Source organism: Cucumis melo, chromosome 4 (assembly GCF_025177605.1).
Source record: "Cucumis melo cultivar AY chromosome 4, USDA_Cmelo_AY_1.0, whole genome shotgun sequence".
NCBI lineage: Eukaryota > Viridiplantae > Streptophyta > Magnoliopsida > Cucurbitales > Cucurbitaceae > Cucumis > Cucumis melo.
The window spans coordinates 30472524-30494719 of NC_066860.1; the positions used below are offsets into that span (position 1 = coordinate 30472524).

Consider the following 22196-nt stretch of genomic DNA (forward strand, 5'->3'; position numbering starts at 1 on the left):
AGTAACTCTTTTGGTTCTTATAGTTAATCTAACATGGTTAACGAATTGACTGGGTAGATACTAAAGAGGTTAAAATCTTCATTCCCCTTTTTTTCTTTTGGTGATTCCCTTTTTTTTTTTCTTTTGGTGAGATTATGCCATGAAGGACAATTAAGCCAAAATTGATATAAAAATCATAGAAAAAAGAACTTGTTGTTGGGTGACTTTACATTTAAATAGAGCATCGTAAGACAGCCAGCGAAGATGGTCCTCACCAAAGAAGATCCTCCTCTCCCACTCTTAATTTTGTCCAATACAACCCCTTCATTTATTGTTATATGGCCATCTCCTTCAACATTAGCAAGAACACAGCTTGGATCATCTCAATTTTCATTCATTTTCTCCAACATTTTCCCCATCTTTTTGTCCCATAAATGGCTTCCTTTTGTCCCATAAATGGCTTCCTTTTGTCAAAATGAAAAGGTGACCTACCATTTCCAAAGTTTATGCTTTAAGATTTCATTGGATAATCATTCGGTTCTTGGAATTGCGTTGTAGGTTAAGAAATACTTTTGGGCATTCTCCTTTCACGTAAGCAACCATTTTTTAATTTTAGTTAATAACGATTTGAGGAACTGAACTTAATAAATAATAATTTAGTCTCTATACACTTCATTATTTAAAATGAATTAGTCCCTTGATTAGAAAAAATATTAGTATGGTTTGATCTAATTTCTTGCATGTATATATTGAAAATTTTAACGATAGAAACTGTATCATTATAAATTATAAAATATAAGAACTAAACCGTACAAAATTTGAACGTAAATAACCAACTTATTATTTCGACAAAAAGAAAAAAATAATTTTTTTAACCCAAAATCATAATACTAATAAAATTTAAAATTTTTCTTTATGTCTTTAATGGGTACCATTAAATTTAATTAACGGTTTAAATAAAATGAATGTCAAACCATAAGTTTTTCTAAAAAGAAAAAAGAATTTGGTTTACATAATGAAATAATAATTAGTCTTTGAAATTAAGAAAACATTTTAGCAACTTCTTTAGACCGCAGATTGGAGTTTTAATGTAATATTTTCTTAGAATATTATTCAATCTTATAACATGCAAGGTTGTATATTAAATGCTACTTTTCTTTTAAAATAATAATATATAATAAATTCAATAATAATAACAATTGTCTTATACTATGTTTTATTTTCTAAAGCCTACTAAATAATATAGTGTTTTTTAGTAAGTTACAACTTGACAGAACTACAAGTTTTATATAATAATATGTGGGATTTTAATTTAATGCTAGCTAAGGAAGGTTCATTTGGAACATTATTGATAATATGTTTATGTAATTTTTAAATTTTTTTATTTTTTTTTATTATTATTGATTACCTTTGTTTTAAGATTTTTTTTTTCATTATTATTATCATTATTTTGGTAATACCTTCAACTACATATGATTTCTAAAAGTAAGAGAAATTGTTATGAGTATACACAAAAATAAAGTAAAACTATTTATAAAATATAGCAATATTTTTTAAATTTTTTTTTTTTTATTTTTTATAATGTCTCTAGAAGTCAATTATAAACCTATAGCTTTTAAATTAGATTGAAAAAAACAAGGCCTTGATAAAGAGGTAGGGAGAGGAGAAAATTGGGAGAGACTGGAAAGCTAAGTACATCGAGAATAAAATATTAAAAAATCACTTAAAATCTCGATTGAAGACGTTTGACTTAACCATTTTTGAAACTATACTTGTGTTGTTCTTTATATCGATGAAAAGAAAATACAATTCTTTTTTTTTTTTTAAATATGATTGGGGATTCACATTTACAGAGTAATTTATAATGTATAGGAAATGGGTTTCTTCAGAAACATTTTTTGAGTAACTTCCAAATACTCTAATTTTTTTAAAAAATAACTTATTTTTTGAATTAAACATTTTAAGATGTAATCCAAACACGTCAGTAATTTACTTTTATCAATAGATAGAATGTTTCAAAAGTTCAACGATTGATTATGTATAGTAGTTATTATTGGAATGGCTTTGTTTGGTTGTTTAATTATGGGAAGATGAAGATAAAATTCAATTAGACTAAATAATGGGTGAAGAATCCATCTGTTAAATGGTGTGGTATATTAATATTTTAAATAAAAAGAAGAAAAGGCTAAAATGAACATACTTCACTCACATAATATTTGACATATAATTAAATTTCAATTATATACTTTCTTACAGTTATAATTCAAACAATACAACAATATTATTTCACCTTTTAACATACCTACCATATAGCATTAAAATCATGAAAAAGTTTCAAATAAGGGTGAACATGATAGATTAAAAAAACCAAACTGATCGACCAAAATAGACTGAACCTATCGAAAGTAACCAGAGATAAGGAGTTCAATCAGTGTTGGTTTGCAAAAATTCTATACCAACAACCGTACTTTTTAAAAGTTTTAAAAGTTTAAACCAACTGAAATTGACCGATTGTGGTTTGTGTTTCTTTATGATTGGAGATTGGTTTAAATATTTACGAAATTGACCATAATCGAGTTGGTGGCGATTTGGTTGAATAAATCAATTATGATCAATTGATGCATATCCATGATTTTAAATATTAAAACACCCAAAGCTTAGAAATGTATTTTGTATTAAAATATGAAAAAATCATGGATGGAAACTAGAAAAGGGATAATTGGTGTGAATATATATCTCAAAGAGATGTTCATGTTAAAAAACGAGAAATATAATCTTTTTCCCTACTCTGCCCTCGTTTCTTCCATAATCATGGATTCTCCACTTCATTTCGGAAGAGTCTTAGCAAAGTAAACGAACATCTTTGTTTAGATCAATAATATTGAGAAAGAATTAGACACTCATAAATAATTTATGACATAACTTAATAGATAAAATCTAAATTAATCTCTTAACTTACCGAAGTCAAACTAAACATACACTATAATATCCTTAACCTTCTTTATCACATACTGCCTAAATAGTGCAGTCTTCATCTAACATTTTCCAATAGTCACCTAACAATTTTTACTTTAAAATCTTTAATTTGAGGGTTTTATTTAATTACTCTGTTAATGTTATTATTATTATTATTTTAAGGCAGTACCCCACTCTTAAAATCTTATTGACATAAATCAAAATCAACAATAGGAACTTTCAACCTCTATAATAATCATAACTTTTCTTTTCTCATTTATACATTTATTATATAAATATCTTCCAAAAATAGCAACAAAAAATAAAAAAAAATGAAATGAAAGAATTGTAATAATAATTGTATGGTCTCTATGTTTATCATTTAGAAAAATATGATGGGGTCTATTATTAATTTGTACCTTCCAACACATTGACATGCCTCATTAATTTGTTGTCACAAACACAATAATAAATTATTTAACTGCAAATAGTGTTTTTGTTTTGTTTTCTTTTTCTTTTCTTTTAAATCACTTATTCCTACCCAAATTTATTATGACACTATAAATTAAAGTCACAATCAATAAAAAGAAAATCTTAATTATTATTAACATCCATTAACAGAATAACACACTTTCCCTTTTTCCCCCTCATTATTAATTAGCTCAATTTTAAATTTTGATCCCCTACACGTTCATTATTTGTATATAACCTTTTTCAAAATGACCTTGAAAATATTTACCATTCTAACAAAATTTTGTGTCATTTTGTTATATTTGGAAACAGTTCTTAATTAAATTTTATCGTATTTTAACTTATATTAATATATTAAGATTAAAAGTTTATATTCGAGAAACTATTTTTAACTTTAACATGTATGCACGGATAGATTTAGTATAGATTTGAACCTATAAATTTTATGCTAGAATATATAAAATCTGAAATAATTTAAATACTAGCAGCTAGCTTAGCGATAAAACTGTATCCTTTAAACCCAAGTTCAAGTTTTATTCTTGGTTCACTCTTGATATATGTATGGTAAAGTTTGATTTCTCGATGATGAGAATATATGTCTTAATCTAGTAAGTTTGGACTAAGTTAGGCCTTCCTTGGTTACTTGTTTTTTTCTTTGTGATTGTTCTATTAAACATCTAAAAGGAATCCATTCCTTATTGATCACTCCATCTATTCTAAGAACATAAATGGAGGGTACAAATTTAAATACCTCAAAAAAGTTAACTACAATCTTAAAAGTTTATCCCTACAATTCAATCTTTAACAAATAAACTTTGAGTGAATGTAAATAAATTTTAAACATCTAAAGTTTTACTTTTAGTTAAATTACAAGGTCATAAATTTTTAAAAGTATCGTGCAATGAATTTTTGTTTTCTTTTCGATACATCTATAAACTATAAAAAAGATATTAAATAAATCGAGAGTTTCATAAAATTAAGAATTTTATATATCTATTAAATACATAATAAAGACATAACTAAAAGTTTAAGGATTTGTTTTACTATAAAGCAAGCACATTTTAAAATTTAAAAAAAAAAAAAACTATCGAAACATAAATGAGAAGATTTTACTTAATTGACACTTTTTAAAATTGAAGGGCGTAATAAGTATTAATTTTCTTTAGATTTATGTGTTGTTTCCTCCTTGTTAAAAGAATCACTTGAGTTATAGTCAAATTCTAAAAACAAAAACATTATTTGAAAACTATTTGTCGTTCTAGTTTTTGAAAACTACTGATTTCTCCTATCAATTTCTTAAAACGGTTTTATTATTTCTTAAATACAAGTGTTGAATTTTTTTTAAAGTTTTAAAAGACAAAAAAAATTTATAGATATTTGTTTATAAAATATAGTACAATGAATTAAAATATTTACAACACTACTAATTATAACTAAATATCAAATGATTATAAAAAAGTGATCGGTATAACAAATTCAAAATAATTATTAAAGCGTCTTAAAAATTCTAAAATAATTATTAAATTATATTAGAAAATTTGAAGAAATTTTTCTTTTAGATAACAAAGTATAGAAAAAACTTATGAATATAACAAAATTTTAGTATCTAACTTATAATAAATCGCGATAGATATTTTGAATTAATACGGTGTATGACATATTAAAAATAAAAACTTATCATAATAACAAATAAATAAACTCATTTTTGGTATATTAAGAAACCACCATTATATTTATTTATTTATTTATTTTCTTAACTTTTTGGGTCAAATATTACATAATAACCTTATGCTTGAAATGGACATTAATCCATCACCCTTCCCCAAATTTCTTTAAAACGATTGGTAGTACTGTTATACGGCGTCGTTTACCCTTGAATCTCCCCCACCCCACGACGGAGCTCCAGTTACGACCCGCCTCAGCTCCGCCTCTCACATTCTCTTCATCTTCATTCTTCATTCTTCATTATTCATTCTTCACCAATTTATCTCTCAAATTCAACAATCCAATTCCCATAATGGAAGAACAACGAGCTCTCAGACCCACTCTCAATCACTCTCTTCTTCGTTATCCCACTGTCAGCACTACTTTCACAATCCCTCTAACTCGCTACACTACCCGTTTGATTTCCTCCGACCGCCACCGTCCTCTACTCGCCGATTGCGCCGAAGATCACTCTGACTCCGATGATTTCAGTCGTCGCTCTTTTATTAGGGAGAATTGCTCCTACTCTATGCCCATTTTGGTTCTTGACGTTGTCTGGAATTTGGCTTTTGTTCTTGTCTCTGTTGTTGTTCTTTTCTCTACGTTTAGAGAACGACCCTCGACCCCTTTACGCCTTTGGATTTCTGGGTATGGCTTACAATGTCTTTTGCATGTTGGTTTTGTCTTCTTTGAGTACCAGAGGAGCATGGCGCACCATGGATTTGAGGACCGTGCGGCTCATCGCAGGTAGGGAAAATGGTGTTTATGGTTTTGTTTCATGGTGCTAGAGGAAGTTCTTCGTTATGCGCTATCTCTAGTTGTCTACATTGTTGACCTTTTTCTAATCCCTTGAATTTTGAGCCGGAGACACTAATTTTTGGTCTTGTGCGTTTTTTTTTTTCCCTTCTGGAAACCCCTGCTTGTTTGATGGGAGAAACAGTGAACTCTTGTGTAATTGAACATGGGTTTTCTTAGAAACGGTTGGGTAGCGGCAATGCATTTTCTTTGTTAGGCCTTCGTATGTGGAAGAAGTAAAAGTGAAGATAGTTGAATAACTTGAATTGATTGCATCATATGTGCAATTTTGAGGTTTTTCCCTCCAATGCAGTTATCTAAGCAACGTGTGTACCAATTTCACTCATTTTTTTGTCCTTTTGAAGTTTGATTTTGACCTGTTTTTCCTTTGAATTTAGTGGTGTAGACATTGCATCTAATTGTTCGTTTTTTCTTGATTTCAATCACGGAAGCATTTTGTGTATAAAGTACTGAGGATAGTTTATATCACCTCCCATAGGGTTCTCTTGGTGTTTGATTTATTAAAATATACTAAATAGGGATGGGGTAACTTTGTACAAAAGGGAATGCCAGGTCTTGTAGAGTTGAGCGATTTAACAGTTTTAGGGACTTGTCTTATGAGGAATGGACTAAGATTTGAAGAAAATGGTTTGATTTGGCATAACTGCAGAGTATCATTCATTTCCCCACTTTTTCTTTTTTAGTTTGTTTTTTCCTATAGAAACTGATACCTCCTATTTAATGCTGCTATCAGATGGAATTGTTGTTTTTCCATATTCTGGTTTTTTCTATTTTGTCTGTTGGTATTTGTATATTGGGAAATGCTTGAAGGTATAAGTGTAGGTGACCTCTTAGAGAGAGAACATCTATATTCTTCTCCTTGGCTTTTTAATGAGTTTAATTTTTTTTTTTCTTTTTGTATTTGTTTTTGGATCTCCCCTTTTCCCATTTTAATTTTAACCTTTAAAGTGGATAATAATGATGGAATTCTCTTTCTTACTCCCTTGGTGAATTCACAGTTTATATGTTTCTTCTATATGTCAGAAAAGCCAAATTTGCTCAACGAATGGCAAATTCAAAATTGCCAAACATATTGGCCACAGTTAATTGTATTCTTTTAGGAATGGATATGCATCCCATTGTTTTCTCACATTGAGTCTTGAACTTGCTTAATGAACACATAAAAGTATACAGATCTATTAGCTGCAACAACAAGCTTGGGACTAATTTGTTTTTATCTGTCCTTCTAGCATAATGAAAAGGTTGGAGTCAATGAATACGATGACTTCGTCTGTCTGGTGGGTCTTTGGATTCTATTGGATTGTCATGGGTGGCCAAGCACTTCTACAAGATTCTCCCCGGCTTTACTGGTAAGAACTTTTACTTTCTGACAGTGACATGTTTCCTCTTGGAGCAATAGGTTTATATACCAAATTGGAAATTTGCAACTTCAACTTCATTGAAAGTTGTTGCAACTGCAATTTCAAGTTTTTGCACTGTTCAATCTGGACGCGACTTCTTATTTCTTTTCATAAGTTCATAACCTTTCAGCAGATGTCATAGTAGAAAACTGGCGGTTTAAGTTATTACTTTTTTCAGAGACTTCTAGTAATGTTTGCATATCAAAACAAGCTGTTGAGATTTAGATCTCAGACAATTACAAAATTGCCTAAGCAAAAAGCAAGGTATATCTTCAATATACTGTTTTTTTTAATAACAAAAAGAAACAGAAGAATTAAACCGAGCATCCTATAAGGATAAGCGGATAACGGTGAAAGAAAAAACAGCCCTCAATCACAATCATTAACAAGTTTAAGGAAAACTAAGAAGATGGTTTAAACTTTTCTTAATCCATTTCCTCAATCCAATCTGAAGATGATATGAAATGTTTTTCTCTTTCCACTATTTCAAAATTGTAGCTTTAATTGCATTCACCCAAAGCAGTCTGGCTTTGATTTGTTGGTGTGCAGAGCATTTAATCTAATCTAATTTGGTGCTTCAATGCTGATATTTTTCGGGGTCAATTGCAGGTTAACCGTGGTCTTTCTGGCATTTGACTTGTTCTTCATTCTCTTTTGTATTGGGATGGCATGTGTTATTTTCTTCTCTCTTTGTTGCTGCATTCCAATTGTAGCATTTGCATATGCCATGACTACTAGAGAAGGTGCCTCGGAAGAGGATATCAGGACTCTTCCCAAGTACACATTTCGTCAGGCTGCTGTACTTGGAACATTTAACCTTGGAAAAGAACGAGAACCAATCAGTTCAACTGTGGAGTTAGATAACGGTCACCGTATCAAAGAACTTGCTCTTCATCCCGAGGATTCGGTCAGCCATTTATCTTTTTATGTCTAATTATGAATATTTATAAGCTAGCTATCTAGTGGATTGCTACAATTCTATTACATCATCATAGAAATGTTATCGCCATAGACAAGATATAATCAAATTATAGTATTTGTCACACTCACTATAGTGTTCATCTTGTAATTGTCTTCGCTTATCTCGTCAAGGGTTTCTCCTGATTTGAAGCTGAGTGTGCAAAAATTTACTTTTTTTATAGGAATGTTGCATTTGCCTTTCAAGATATGAAGACGGGACGGAGCTCTATACTCTACCCTGCAACCACCATTTTCATTGTGGGTGCATTGCCAAATGGCTTCGGATAAATGCAACCTGCCCACTCTGCAAGTCTAACATCCGCCGGGGTGATACATTGGTTTGACCATTGAACCACAGTTGAGAATCTGATTCTGAACGTTGGCATTTTCAATTTCAGGTTAGATGCTTGTTGATCTCTGCCAACTATTGCTTATAGAAACAGGGGAGGGTAGAGAATAGGATTTTAGCTGATTTCAACCTCTGGGAAATGTTTTTGTTTTCTCAAACCCCATCTGTGAACAGAACTTAATGCTTAATTTGAAGAGGTGGGCTTTAGTTATATGTCTGTAAATTGATAGGAAAAGGTCTTGTACCTCTAATTTCATCTGCTATATGTAAAATTTTCTCGTGTAACTACTGGCTACTCTGTTTTGATTTTGAAGCCTTCTTGTCATGATCAGCCATGAGAAAAGTAACCGCTTAAACTCAATGAACTTTGGTGCCTAATTTGTTTATAGATCTTTGAACTTTAAAAAGTTTTAAACGAGTTTTCAAACCTTCTCGATTTGTATTTAATAGCTCTTTGTACTACAAAAACTGTTCAATAAATCTTTAAACTTTTCATTTGTACAAAATAAGTTCATTGGCATATTTGACTTCATGAAAAGAAAAAAATTAGAATTTCATTAATTGGTTAAACACTAAATTCAATTGTATGTATAATATATTTGTTGATTTTTTTTTTGATAAAAAATGTAAGTACCTGAGAGGCACAAATGTTAAAAGTTTAGACTTATTATTTTTCTTTCTAAAAAGGATTCAAGGATCTATTAAATAGGACATAGGATGTGAGGAACTTAGGTTCTTTAATTTCTAAATGCTTATTTCAATTCCAATTTTGAAATGTGTATATATGTATATATTCTCAAACTTAATACTTGACTATCCAATACATGTGCCAATCAATCAATTTATGTTTTCTAAATTATTTAAAGTTATGTTATCCATTTGTTAAACAAATAATGACCAAATAATGATTTGAAGAATCGTCCAAAATAAGATAAATTTGATAGAATTTGAACTTTAAAGGTCCATCAATTGAATAGTTCAATAATTCACTAAAGTAGGTGGTCATAACAAACAAGATGAGACGAGATATAATTAAGACCAAGGGATGGTTGAGTAGTTGTTACATCAAATCTAAACAGCAAGTGAATTGTAGGATTAATAACATTGCCACCACAATATCTTTCGGTGCCAGTTTTGGATGTTGTCTTGTTTGTATGTATAGCTCATTTTTTCAACAACCACCCACCATTTATGTCGTGTATGGAGAATTTGTCTACTTAAATCGACTTGATTCTTCTTCTGAACCTTTATCGATTCGTGAAATATTTTTGTCAGGTAAGCCATCACAAACTAATTTGGACACTCACCGACAAAAATTGTCCAACAAAAATGATAAGAATAAGAAAGGTGGACATTGAGGGCTAGAACGTATATTTAGCCAAGACTTCATAACTTTTGTTTTTAATTCAATACAAGTGAGAATTACCTAACCTCCTAAGTTGGCATGATATTTTAGCGGTAGGTTGGCCATCGCAAGTAAATGAGTGTAAGAATTATACATTCACACTTTGACTGAAAAAATAATTAATCATGGACGGGATCAAGTTCAATTAATTTTCCTCGATTATTGATATAATAAACATAAAGGTTGATGATAAAGTTCTTGTAGTCGGAGTCAATTTTTCGACTAAATCACTATCAAATCTACTATGATCGATTTAATAAATGTTCGAGTTCCGATTGTTGAGGACTATAAATCGGTCATCGATCGATTTTGGTTGCTTTTATTCTTTTACTTTTTAAAAAAATGTCAGTGTGGATTTTTCTCAAACCAATGCCAACTAAATCTTACCTCACTTTGACCGATCACCATTGGTTCAATTGGTTAGCACGATTTTTCAATCTATTGTGCCCACACTTATACTTTTGTTCCACTCATTCATTACTACCCAGGACATTTGTTAACTTACAAACCACCACAACAACACTATAAAAGAAGAAAACTAAATCAATATCAAACGAGGTAAACCACTCCATTATGCAGTTAGTATGTTTATTTACAAGGGCGTTATCGTTGATATCAAATCATACGACAACGACCCTCCCAGGAACTGTACATTGGGAGGTATTAGTTTATTTCACTTGGAAGCAAACGGTATGGAAAGTAAGATATACCTCTCAACCTATCCAATGTTGAAAGATTGCCAGACATATATTATATGCATTCACTGTGTTGCTTATCAGCTTCGTATCCCACTTCAGATAGCAGATGCTGAGGAATGATGGCCTCCAGGCATCCTAATACTGCTAGATTCCATTAGCAAGTCAATTGAAGTTACAGAATGTGGGGGGACTACTGCGTCCATGTTTTCGCCGGCGGAGTTAAGCGGAACTTCGACGGGAAACACCTGCCATCATAAAAAGTCAGAGGTTAAAGCCTGAGGCGACAAGAGTTTCACTTAAAGAATGTAGTTAAAGCTATCTTGGTGTTATAATATGCATCCAGTTTAAACTTCAGAGTAAATCATTGTCTCGTCATGGAACCAAAAGTCTCTTGCAACGTTCTATGTTTCTTTCTAAAATGTGTAATATGAAAATGCCAAGTTTAGTACTGTTTCTTCTATACATGTCCAGAAATGAATTTCAAGATCAAGGGGGTGTTTGAGTTACCTTCTTTGGGTTATTCAAGGAATTCTCATCCATCAAATTAACAGATGTAAGTACAGTCTGAGATGACCCGGATTTCCGAATGGAGTATGCATTCAAATTATTTACAGATATCTTGAAACTCACTTGTTTGCTTCCAAAGTTAACAATCTGCAAAAGATTGATGTTTAGTGTGCCACGAAAGTAAAGGGACTTGCAGAAAATGAAACGTTCAGAATAAAGTAATGCTCAAGACACATATCCCCAGATTCAAGGAGAAATTCAGCATCCTTTTTTTAATGACAATGGATAAGTGAAAACATATATGAATATAAATAGATACCTTTATTCTAAGATAGTAATTGTCATCTTCAGCATTTTTCCATATAATGGCAGAAGCGATTAGGGAAGAGGCAGAATTAGCATCCAGTGTTGTATCAAGAAGAGTTGCTCCACTTGACACAGTGAAGAAACGTTGCACCCAATAGCTAGGCGTTCCGTAAAAGTGTGAAGAGTTGAAGACAATAGCATCTGGATTCCACCTTTATGAAAGAAGGGTTTGCATTTCAGAGTATGAATCAGTCATTCTAGTACGTGACAGAGATGATAAAACAAGAGAAAGTGATACCTTCTGTCATTAGTATTCACGAAAAGTGGTGCATAGCTTGCCATTCCAACGATGTCACTGCAAAAAAAATTAGAGAAAAAGAAAAAAAATCTCAAACAGTTCTCAATGTTTTGTCCTTTATTTACTTAGCCATTCACTTTTTGCAAGAGATTGTAGGAACTAACAAGAGTTCCCATTCTCAGAATTTCCTAATGTGAGAATCAAACAGTAACGGTACTTGGTACATGTACATAACGATTAAAAAATTCCCAAGCTAAAGACCAAGCATTTATTCTCGAGACTGACAAAGAATACATAAACTGCAATTTACTTATGGAAGGGTTGCTAGGATATGATGGTTGTCCCTCATCCCAATGAAGAAGATGATGTTGAAGACTTCAAAGTAAATAACTAATAATCCAATACCACTATAAACTTTTTACTTAACAATCTTTTGTTTGCTTCACCAAAATGTGAAGAGAATTTAAGTTATGCTCTATTCCTTTCGGGAATAAATAAACTTCTCAAAATCAGAAGTAATGGGCAGAAATCTTTTGTTCTGATGTACTAAATGGATTATACTTACAAGGCAAGAGACTTTTAAACCCTATGATTGACACCATTATACTAACAAAGAATATCTTCAGTGACATCTGTTAAAGGAAAATTAGGTTTATGGATTATTATTATTTTCCATTATTATTTTCCTTTTTGATATTTTCCATTTACGAATTTTCCTTTAGTAGTTTCTTTGAGGTCTATATATTCCCTATGTAAAAGATCATTATGTAGTCTGAACTATTATGATTTATTCTATAATATAGAAATTTCACATCATCCATCAAATTAGAAAAATTTCTCAACGTTGTCATTGTTTTCAATATTAAAAACCTGTTCTTCTCTAGGCCAATGAGAAATGCAGCTTCAGCGACGGCCGCGAGGAGACTGCCTGTACCAGCATCTGATCCTGTCACAGCATACTCGCTCACAAAAGCCTGCAAGTTACCGCAGAAATTTGATTTTATATTTAGAGACAAAAGAAAGAGAGGAATAGAGTGGAGGAAGTAGAGAGGCATGAACAATACCTTGGGACCACTACGGGATGTTTTATCAAACTTATGAGCCATTGAAAACATTTGGTTGGCGGAGGTATATATCTAATCAAGAGACAAATTAGTATGAAATTAATTTTTAAATGTAGTGCGGCAAAAATAAATAGATAATAATAACAAACTTTATTCAAACAATCTGAAATCATAAATAATATTCATTGTTCCATTTGAAGAAAAAGAAAAGGCGATGCTTAAGAAAACTTACATGAAAGTCATAGTAATCAGCTGGGTGATCCAACTTCACGGAAGATCCATCACAGTTAGAAATAATTTTTATGTCAGGATAGACACGTTTTATAGCATTGTAGATCTTGATATAATTTCCTGCCCAGATAAAAGTTCTTTAAAAATATATAAAGAGAAAGAGTGGAGAAATTGTAAAACCTTTGAATAAACATCACTTAATCCATATCATAGTCCCCACCCCCAAGAATATAAGCATAATCCGCAAGGGTTCAATTCTTTTCCTTGTTTAAATTATTACGACAGAAAAGAAAGGTAAAATGTTATACTTATTTGCTAAAGGAACAGATTAACTCAAAGAGCGACTGAATTTTACGAAACAGTTTTTCCACTAAATAATCTGAACCAAGCTCGTTAACCAATAAAGGTCTATGCACTGATAATTTTGCTCTATACTCTGCTTAGTTAAATAATGCTAGAAGATCAGAACCATATAGAAAACAAGAAGAAAATAACAGGAAAACACTCCTTAAAAGATTGAGAAACCTCTGTAGTTCTTTTTGCCACAGTCCTCATTTCCAAGGGCAACGTACTTTAAGTCAAAAGGTTCTGGATGTCCCATTGAAGCCCGAATGGAGCCCCAAGTAGAACTAGAATCTCCTCTTGCAAACTCAATACTGTCAAGGGCTTCCTGAAATAATTACATCGGGGTTAGATGAATACGACTTGAAAAACAATAATATTAGGCTTTTATTAGTATGGCTCAGATTTAAATATTTCACAAGATACACGCTGCCAATAATGTTATTGAAAATTTATCGAGATGGAATACAATAAAAATCACACAAAGCATATTTTTTGACAAAAGTAATCAGTAATCCAATCAAATTATTAGCCTGATATCAATCCCAGAGAATGCTCCATTCCATTTTAGAAGTAGGGGAAAACAAAAGATCAATCACTAACCATTGATGAGCTTACTAATATGTTTATCTGGACCCCTTTTCAAGATCTCTATTGGTTGAAAATTGCAATTATTGCATCTTGATCTCAATATCTACAATTAATTCTTCTTTTATCTATACAGGGGAACACTCTTAGAATAGTTATAACTTAAGGTCCCTTACACCTGTAACGCATTGCTCAACCGAAATGTTACCATCTGGTCCACAGCTAGATTCTATACTTCCCTTCAGTTGTTGGAGTAAATGGGTTGTTGTAATTATAGCTTGTTTTTTGTTCTTAACACTTGAAGCCTTTCTTTTGGCTGTAAAACGTTTGGGTTTTTGTGGTTTGGCCCAACTCCTGTTGGGCTGTCTTTTATTTAGTTCCTTCTCTTTAGACTTCATGCCCATTGTAGATCTCCAATGTGCACCGTGAAATTATGGTTTTTCAATTTTTTAATTGAAACAACGACCTTTAAAAGATATGGGTACAAATCCCCGCTCCCATGTTTACACGGCAATTGAATAAATAAATAAATAAAAATAGATGTCTTCAAATTTTTATTTTTTTTTAGCAATGGTTTGAACACAAGACTACTCCCTTGCGGGAAAGAACTCCAGGTCCTCAAATTGTTAAAGTAGCGGATCATAATTCAGCAGAAAATAAAATGATTGTAAGCATACCTGTACAAATGGTGAGATATCGGATGTATCTACCTGATCTTGGTGGCTGATTCCTAAGAAAATTCAATTAGATGATGAGCAGAAGAAAATAAATAAGTAAAAGGAGATAGAATAAGAGCAAGTTAAATATCATGGATTACCATTATTGAACACCCAAACTGGGGCAGCACCAAGATCTTCTGCCAGCTGCAAAGGTAAGCATGAGAAATAATTAAATATACAACCAATCTTGAAGAGGAGTATCTATAATAAAATGAAAATATACGTTTTATCCACAATTTTAAAGTATAATATCAATTATGAGGTAAAATTAAAAGGCAACTTCTTTTGAGGCTAGCTTAATGATTCATCGCCTATATGAGATGAATTTCCTATTTTTACTGCTCGTCCCATTCTTTTTAATTCCAAATTTTAAGGGAAAATTTCTTGACCAACTTGATTATACATCCCGTCCCTTCACCAACTTCTTCAAGATCAGTTTGATCAGGAATTTCTTCCTTCACTCCCTGAGTATACCTAGCAACCTGAGTATATTTGAATTTGACGAGGTCCACTAATGCATTTAGCTAGTTAAATTCTTAAAAGATAAGACACACTACTAGGAATTGAATTGACCACAACATTAGATGATTCCCATCAATCACTAAAACAACCATCTCCCTTTATTGGAATAACATAAATCCTATGGATTTTTGCTGTCATTCATTTTCCATTTTTTTCTTGTCTTCTCCCTGTTTCCTTATTTTGTATCTATTGGAGGATATCTTATGGCGATTGCCTTTTGTTGCACTAATCTTTCATACTGTGCTATATCCTAGTGTTTTTTAGTCTTAAAGAAAAGTATATTCACAGGATCCCTTGTTGAGTGTGTTAAGATCCAAAAAATTATAAAATTCTCGCTCCAAGAAAAGTAAGTACGACACTCACTTGGAGAAATTCAAAATAGCCAAGCCCATCATCAGTCCAGTACATCCAAACATCACCAAAGTGTCCAGGTCTCTGTTCCCATGGTCCAATGGTTTCTTTCCAACGAAATGCATTTCTTAACCATTCACCTTCCACAAAGCATCCACCTACATTTATATAATTAAGAAAAAAAGGATTGCCTATCAGTTACCAAGACCTTTGAGAACATCATAAAGAATCGCTGTTTAATCCAGGCAAGTCGATGTGTTTATAAACAAGCGTGAGTGATCATGATTGATGCATGATCTCTAAAGTGTACAATAGAACAAGTCCAACACTCAAACCAGAAAGAATAAAGGATCTTACATAAAGACTAAATCAGAAATTTGTAGCACAAATTCTTAAAATTCAAACAGTAAAGACAGCCAGATAAGATTTGAGCGAAATATGAAAATTTCGTATATCCCACAAAAATGTATTTAGCTCTAGCAACTATTGATGAGGATGAGAGTACCAAGCTATTCCTGAACGGGAGAATTTTCCAAGTTTCAATTCTTCTTTTTCCGTAAAAGACCCCAGGTTTCAATTCTGGTGTAGCATATGAATAACTAAGGAGAAATCTCCCAATGTCAAACTCTAGAATTTTTATTAGAATAAAAGGTGGTGAAAAATATGAAAGGGCTCCCTATTTACGGGTTATTAGAGAGCTAATTAAAATCCAAAATTATAAAGGACGGAAGAGAGGATCAATCAAGGAATTACTCTAATTAACTTTATTCTGAGGCTACACCGAATTGCTTTTCAAAGAATATTAAAGTTATAAAAGCAGACTTGTTATGGGTAATTTCAGAAAATTCAGAATAAACCAAGTAAAGGATTCAGTACTATTTTCTGTGATTTGCGTCCTTCTCTGAATTTGCAACACTCGATCATAAAGAGTGACCTTTTTGGCTTAATGATCTTGAAAGTGTATCCAGCCACAATAACATTATCTCAAAGGCCCAGGTCAACAGAGTAAAATTTCTCTGGTCAAATACCTTCTCTTTTAATCAAGGGGCATTATTCACTGAAGCTTGATGTGGTTCTCGTAGTTAATGAACCATATGAAGTTCAAAAGAAAGAGGGGGTAGTTGGTGATGGAATATTTCTCAAATACCAAGAAAGTCTATATCCTGGTCATTGGTCTTCTGCTTGGAGAGACTATTAAGATTGTACTTCTCTGGATTCGATTATTAGGGAAGTTAAAATGAGACTTCGGAAGAGAAAGGTAGTAATTTTCAGAGAAGAGTTGAACTCAATCCAACTGTTCGGTCCAGCATGTCACCTATTTCTGTTCTCCATAAATTCACTACCACAGTAGCTCAAAACCTTTTTTACGTATATAAGTAGCTCAAAACTTTAGAAAACAGCAAAAATAAAATTTTTCTAGGTGGACTGTGAACAAGGGGAGGAAATATTCATTAATTTTTCATGGAACTCCAGACTAAAAATGAGGTGGAGGCTTGGGCATAAGCTACCAATCTGTAGGTGCTGGAGCAATACATGAATGGGAGCAGCAGCAGCAGATTAAGTTAAGCTGTGGCCAATCTTTTCCCCCTTTCTTTAGACTAAATTAAAAGAGATTACATGGACATCTAAGAGGATGCTTTGTGTGTGATTCAATTCTTATTAATAGGAAAGATAAGATATCCTCTTCCCAAGCCAGAATATACTTATTTGTACACTACTTCTCTCCCAACTTATCAGGAGAGAATTAATGAAATCAACAATTACCTGGAAATCTAATAAATCGTGGTTCCAAATCAGCCATCATTTGGACTAGATCATTTCGGAAACCATGACCCTGCATAATCAAAATGGTTACAACGGTATGGAAAGTGAAGTACATGATTTATGCTTAACAAGAAAGTATAGCCACTCAGCTAACATAATAGAAGAGTAATGCACGTGAACCATTTTTGAATCTTTTGTAAGCACATGAACCATTTTGAATCATGCAGAATAATTTGGATGAGTTATACAAAGGGGTAGTACCGTAGTCATGCTAATTTGGATGAGTTATACAAAGGGGTAGTACCGTAGTCATGCTCATCTCATCCTCAAAAGATACAAATATTTATGCATTGCCTAGCACCATAAGCAGAATGCCGACCCAAAACCTCAAAATCATGAAGTCCCATAAACTTAAACATTGTAGTTCTGAATTCCCAACTTTTTTAATAGAAAACAAGAATAAATATCATATTCTGAAAACAGTCAAATAATTTCTGATGTCTACTATTTAACTAAAAATTTTAATTCGCAGTTGCCAAAGCTAGACCCCTCATGGCACCGTACATTTACATTTACTTGTTGCAAACACATTACACATTTAGACATTACACATTTAGCTAACTGATACCCAATTTAAATTACATATAGACGGACGGCTATCAAATACCTTATATGTTTCCACAGGCATGGCGGAGACTTGGTCAAACCATATTACACCTTTTTTCGACGTTGTCAACTGAAGACGAGAATTGTGATTAGTTTCTGTGGCATTCAATAAAACCTCCATCTTTGTCCAATTTGACACGTCACCAGATCTACAAACACAAGTAATTTATATTGAATTCCCATTCCACCAAAGAATGCTTTTGAAAATTTCAGATAAGCTCACATTATGGATGCTGTTGCCAACTTTTTCAGCCCACTTGAATCTGTGAGCGAAACGGACAGATCGATTTTTCCAAAGGATCGAACAAAAAGAGTCACTTTGTACGCCTTCCCTTGTTCAATATTCTGAAGAGAGAAGAATAATGAAAAAAAAAAATCAGGAAACCAAATCTAAAATTTTAGAGTTTAGAAATGGGACCTCCCTAATAAGATGAAAGGGTCCAGCAAATTCCACAGAATAAAAGTGTGGCTAAGAGATTCCTCCTCAAAGAGGATTTACCATGCCCCAGAATCCAGGGTTGTAGATACCAACTCCTCCAGTTGGACAGATGTTGGTACCTCCATTATCACACAGAACATCCATACGAAGGGCCACCTTATTCCGATCAAAGCAGGATGAACGATCTGTTGATACACTTATAGTTGACTCGTCTCCTATGATTGACCAAGGACTAATATTCGATGGAGTATTTGGACCCCCAGCTTCGAATCCTGTGGATAAAAGGATCGTGAAGATTATATCATCGGCATGTTTTTGCTTTTATTTTAATTGAAAACAAAAATAAAACCTCCATGGTTGCCCCTAAGTAAACATGAGGTACTTCCAAAACAGAAAATGAATGAATAAATTGGCTCATTTAGTAAACAAATTTCTGTTGAAACGAACTACATATGTAAGATCTCGAGAAATACTACAAGCCCTTCATTCATCAGGACCATAACATATACAAATGGGATTCCAATGTATGAATTCATCACCTATCATCTTCTTTATGCTATTTTCATAAATAAAGAAAAATAGAAGAATTGGATTATCAGAGCTGACCTCTGTTGCTCACAAGTTCTGCCCAAATTCCACCAGCCCCTGCATGATTAATTTCCTGTAAAAGAAAACATGAAAAGAAGCTGATCCTGCTTTTCTTTTTAACAATAACAAGACTATTTATTGAATAAAATGAAAGAATTACATCCAAAAATTACACCGGAAAGTGGGCAAAACAAACCCCTTGATATTTTTCTCAAAAATCAAAATTAATAAAACCATCCTCAAAATCCCAAGAACGAGCTCCAAATTGTAAAATGCTGCAAAGTAGCTTAGGGAAAAAAAACTTATTATGTGCGTGCCAACAAAGCTTACCCTTACAACCATTGATGTCACTATACATTAAAGACAGCATTAGAAAGTCCACAGAACGATAACATCAATAGCAATGACAATTAAGTTGTTCCAATCTAACAATTTGAAGGATTAACAATTATGCTAATAGAAAATGGAATGTAAATGCAAATTCTTAATCTCATTTCCCCGTCACTCCATCAGGATTATCAAATGCTCCAACATAATAGTATTGACTTCATATACAAAATTTTGAAAACAATAATTAGTAAAATAACTACTGTAAGCTACAACAGAGAAATGTCAAATCATTAATTAACTAAACTAAGAAGCTGTTTTTGGAGTAAGCTGAAAACTACTTCCCATAGTAAGCTCGAAAAATTTTATAATTTCAACAATATATGACCTTTCAACACATTCAAAATTTTTTGCATCTGAATAACTATTGCTCACAGGCAAGTTGATGCATATCAATAAGCATATATACGTAATTTTGAAGGCAAGCTTTGGATTCTCAATAAAAGGCATGCACAAACATGAAAGACAATCATGAATCATATTAAAAAAATTTCAGAAGAAAGAAGTTGAAATTCAGAAAAAGAAAATGCAACTGAAAGAAACATTGAAAAAGAAAAAAAAAAAAAACCACAGTTTACACGACCAACCTCAAAAAATATTCCAAAAAGTGTTTCAGGAATCTGCCGTGTTGATGCATCTGAAGCATTGACAGAGAGTCGCACAGGCTGGACAGTGTCATCTCCAATGGCAAAGAATGTACTAACAGATACAACCACAATACCAAAGCATAGCAGAAGAACATAGTATGAAACTTTACGAGAGCCCATTACAATCACTGCATCCAATGATATTAAACCCAAAAAAGGTAAATGAAAACCCCTAATATATAGAACAATTAAACAGTGAAGGGTAAAAAAAAGGGACAAAATCAATACAGGAAGAACAAAATAAACAGTTGTACTCAATCCATAGTTATACAAACGCGTTGCCGTAACAACAATGTAGTAGGAGCAATGGTAATGACAGTAACAACATGGTGTAAAAACTGATAAATTATATCATCTAATTTGGTAAAAAAAAACACTAACAAACCAGAACGATAGACATGTAGCAGCCAACATCACAACAACAATTAAGCGATTAACTAATGACACTTGATAGAAAGGAAATCAGATAAGAATCATTTCAGGAAAAACGTAAAACCCAATTTAGAGAAAACTAGATTCTCAACAAGATCAAACTTATAGTCAACAAAAACAGATATGAAAATTGTGTTGATCCATGAACCTACTGGAATTTATCAAAAGTAGATGAAATTCAAGTCACACGATGAGTTCAAACTCGCAAGCTCGAGTTGGAGTAGTCCTGGATTTGCTCAGTGAAGCTACTTATAAAGCGCAAGAACACCCCAAGTGAGAGACTACCCTGTTTTCCTTGCTTTCACGTAAAAATTTCAAGAGAGAGAGGGAAAAAAACCATCTGGATGTTGAGTAAAAGTAGAACCCATCACTCGATTCAAGATTTGCTTCAATGGGTCCCGCTCCATTACGTCCCCAACTCCATCCATTGACCTTGTAAAACACAAGACGCGACTGTAATTCGTGGGAAGGAAGAAGGGTTTGTGTATCAATGGACAGAGGTTTTGGCATCTGGTTTTACCCCAACTTTTGCTTAAAGAAACGACGATAAAAATGATGAATGTTTGTTGTTGATCATTGATGATAATGATGGTTGTCAAAAATCCTATCCAAATATTCACCTTTTCTTTTTTTCGTTCTTGCTTCAAAGCCACGTCCATTTCCACATTGGTAATGGCAAAAAACTGCGACCCCACTTAGGATCAAATCGGAGTAAGAGCTCCTTGTTTGGAATTGAGTGTTCATGGAAGATAAGGAAAGTTTTCCTTTTCCATTTCTTCATCCCAACTGCAACTCATTGCCTCTCATAGTAATCATACAATAATCCATTGTTCAATCATTTTTGGAAATTTTCACTTTCACCCCTGAATCTTATCTAATCTTTAAGTTAGAGTTTTTGTATGAATATATATACGAGTTATCTTCAATTTTTTATGTTAGGTTGAAATTAAAGGTAGATTTTTTTGATAAAATTTGTTGGTGTTCTTTCTAGGACTAGTTGACAGAGTTGATAATTTTTAATACATTTTTAAATATGATAAAATGAATCAAAATATTTACAAAATTTCAAATATATGAACGATAGACTATCAATTGATATTGATACACGCTTATAATGTCTATCCGTTGATATTAATATATGCTTATATAAATTTATTAATGTTTATCATTGATATAATATGAAATTTGCTATATATTGTTTATATTTTTGGTAATTTTATCACTTACGATCATTCCCCATAATTTTTCTAATATAGTTTAGACGTTTATAGTTTACTTGTGCCTTTTTTAGTTCAACTATAACTTTTCCTTAATTTTGTAAGCATTCCTAATTTAATCCCTAAAAACCAGTTTACTTTTTATATTTGAAGAGAGAACGATCCAAACTAAGTTAACGTATATATTCCTTTCCTAAGTTGTAGATAAAACTAAGTCCAATCAAATTTAGAACAATCAAAAGGGGTCATAGTTGGAATATATTCCTTCTTTTTTAGGGTTAAAAGGTTCTAATTCTCATAATCCACTTGTCGTAGAAAAGATCAGATTTCTAACATAGTTTAACTATAGTTTACAAAGTGAGATAGAATCTTTGTGAGAGTGATCATATCA

The 22196-nt window shown here is 32.3% G+C and overlaps 2 protein-coding genes across 2 annotated transcripts; one reads left to right on the forward strand and one right to left on the reverse strand.

The window, feature by feature from the left end:
- The first annotated feature begins 5244 nt into the window (after window positions 1–5244).
- Window positions 5245–8995, forward strand: LOC103486858 (E3 ubiquitin-protein ligase At4g11680-like). Its single transcript, XM_008444986.3, has 4 exons — window positions 5245–5856; window positions 7155–7274; window positions 7935–8232; window positions 8468–8995. The coding sequence occupies exons 1-4, from the start codon at window positions 5423–5425 to the stop codon at window positions 8627–8629; spliced, it is 1014 nt and encodes a 337-aa protein (XP_008443208.1). The 5' UTR covers window positions 5245–5422; the 3' UTR covers window positions 8630–8995.
- Window positions 8996–10564: 1569 nt separating this feature from the next.
- On the reverse strand, window positions 10565–21360 carry LOC103486857 (alpha-L-arabinofuranosidase 1-like). Its single transcript, XM_017044251.2, has 18 exons — window positions 20741–21360; window positions 20097–20284; window positions 19141–19195; window positions 18595–18806; window positions 18319–18440; window positions 18097–18244; window positions 17430–17499; window positions 15678–15823; window positions 14891–14936; window positions 14751–14803; window positions 13669–13813; window positions 13145–13263; window positions 12913–12984; window positions 12719–12822; window positions 11849–11905; window positions 11564–11762; window positions 11245–11391; window positions 10565–10982 (listed from the first exon to the last, which is right to left on the reverse strand). Coding segments are annotated over exons 1-18 (2034 nt in total). The 5' UTR covers window positions 20742–21360; the 3' UTR covers window positions 10565–10832.
- Window positions 21361–22196: the final 836 nt, after the last annotated feature.

Coding starts and splice junctions, on each gene's coding strand:
- LOC103486858 (XM_008444986.3), top strand. CDS start 5,423: ATGGAAGAACAACGAGCTCTCAGACCCACTCTCAATCACTCTCTTCTT. Junction 5,857..7,154: donor GACCGTGCGGCTCATCGCAG/GTAGGGAAAATG, acceptor CTGTCCTTCTAG/CATAATGAAAAGGTTGGAGT. Junction 7,275..7,934: donor GATTCTCCCCGGCTTTACTG/GTAAGAACTTTT, acceptor GGTCAATTGCAG/GTTAACCGTGGTCTTTCTGG.
- LOC103486857 (XM_017044251.2), bottom strand. Junction 19,196..20,096: donor TTTTTGGAATATTTTTTGAG/GTTGGTCGTGTA, acceptor TTTCTTTTACAG/GAAATTAATCATGCAGGGGC. Junction 14,804..14,890: donor AGTTTGGGTGTTCAATAATG/GTAATCCATGAT, acceptor GAATTTTCTTAG/GAATCAGCCACCAAGATCAG.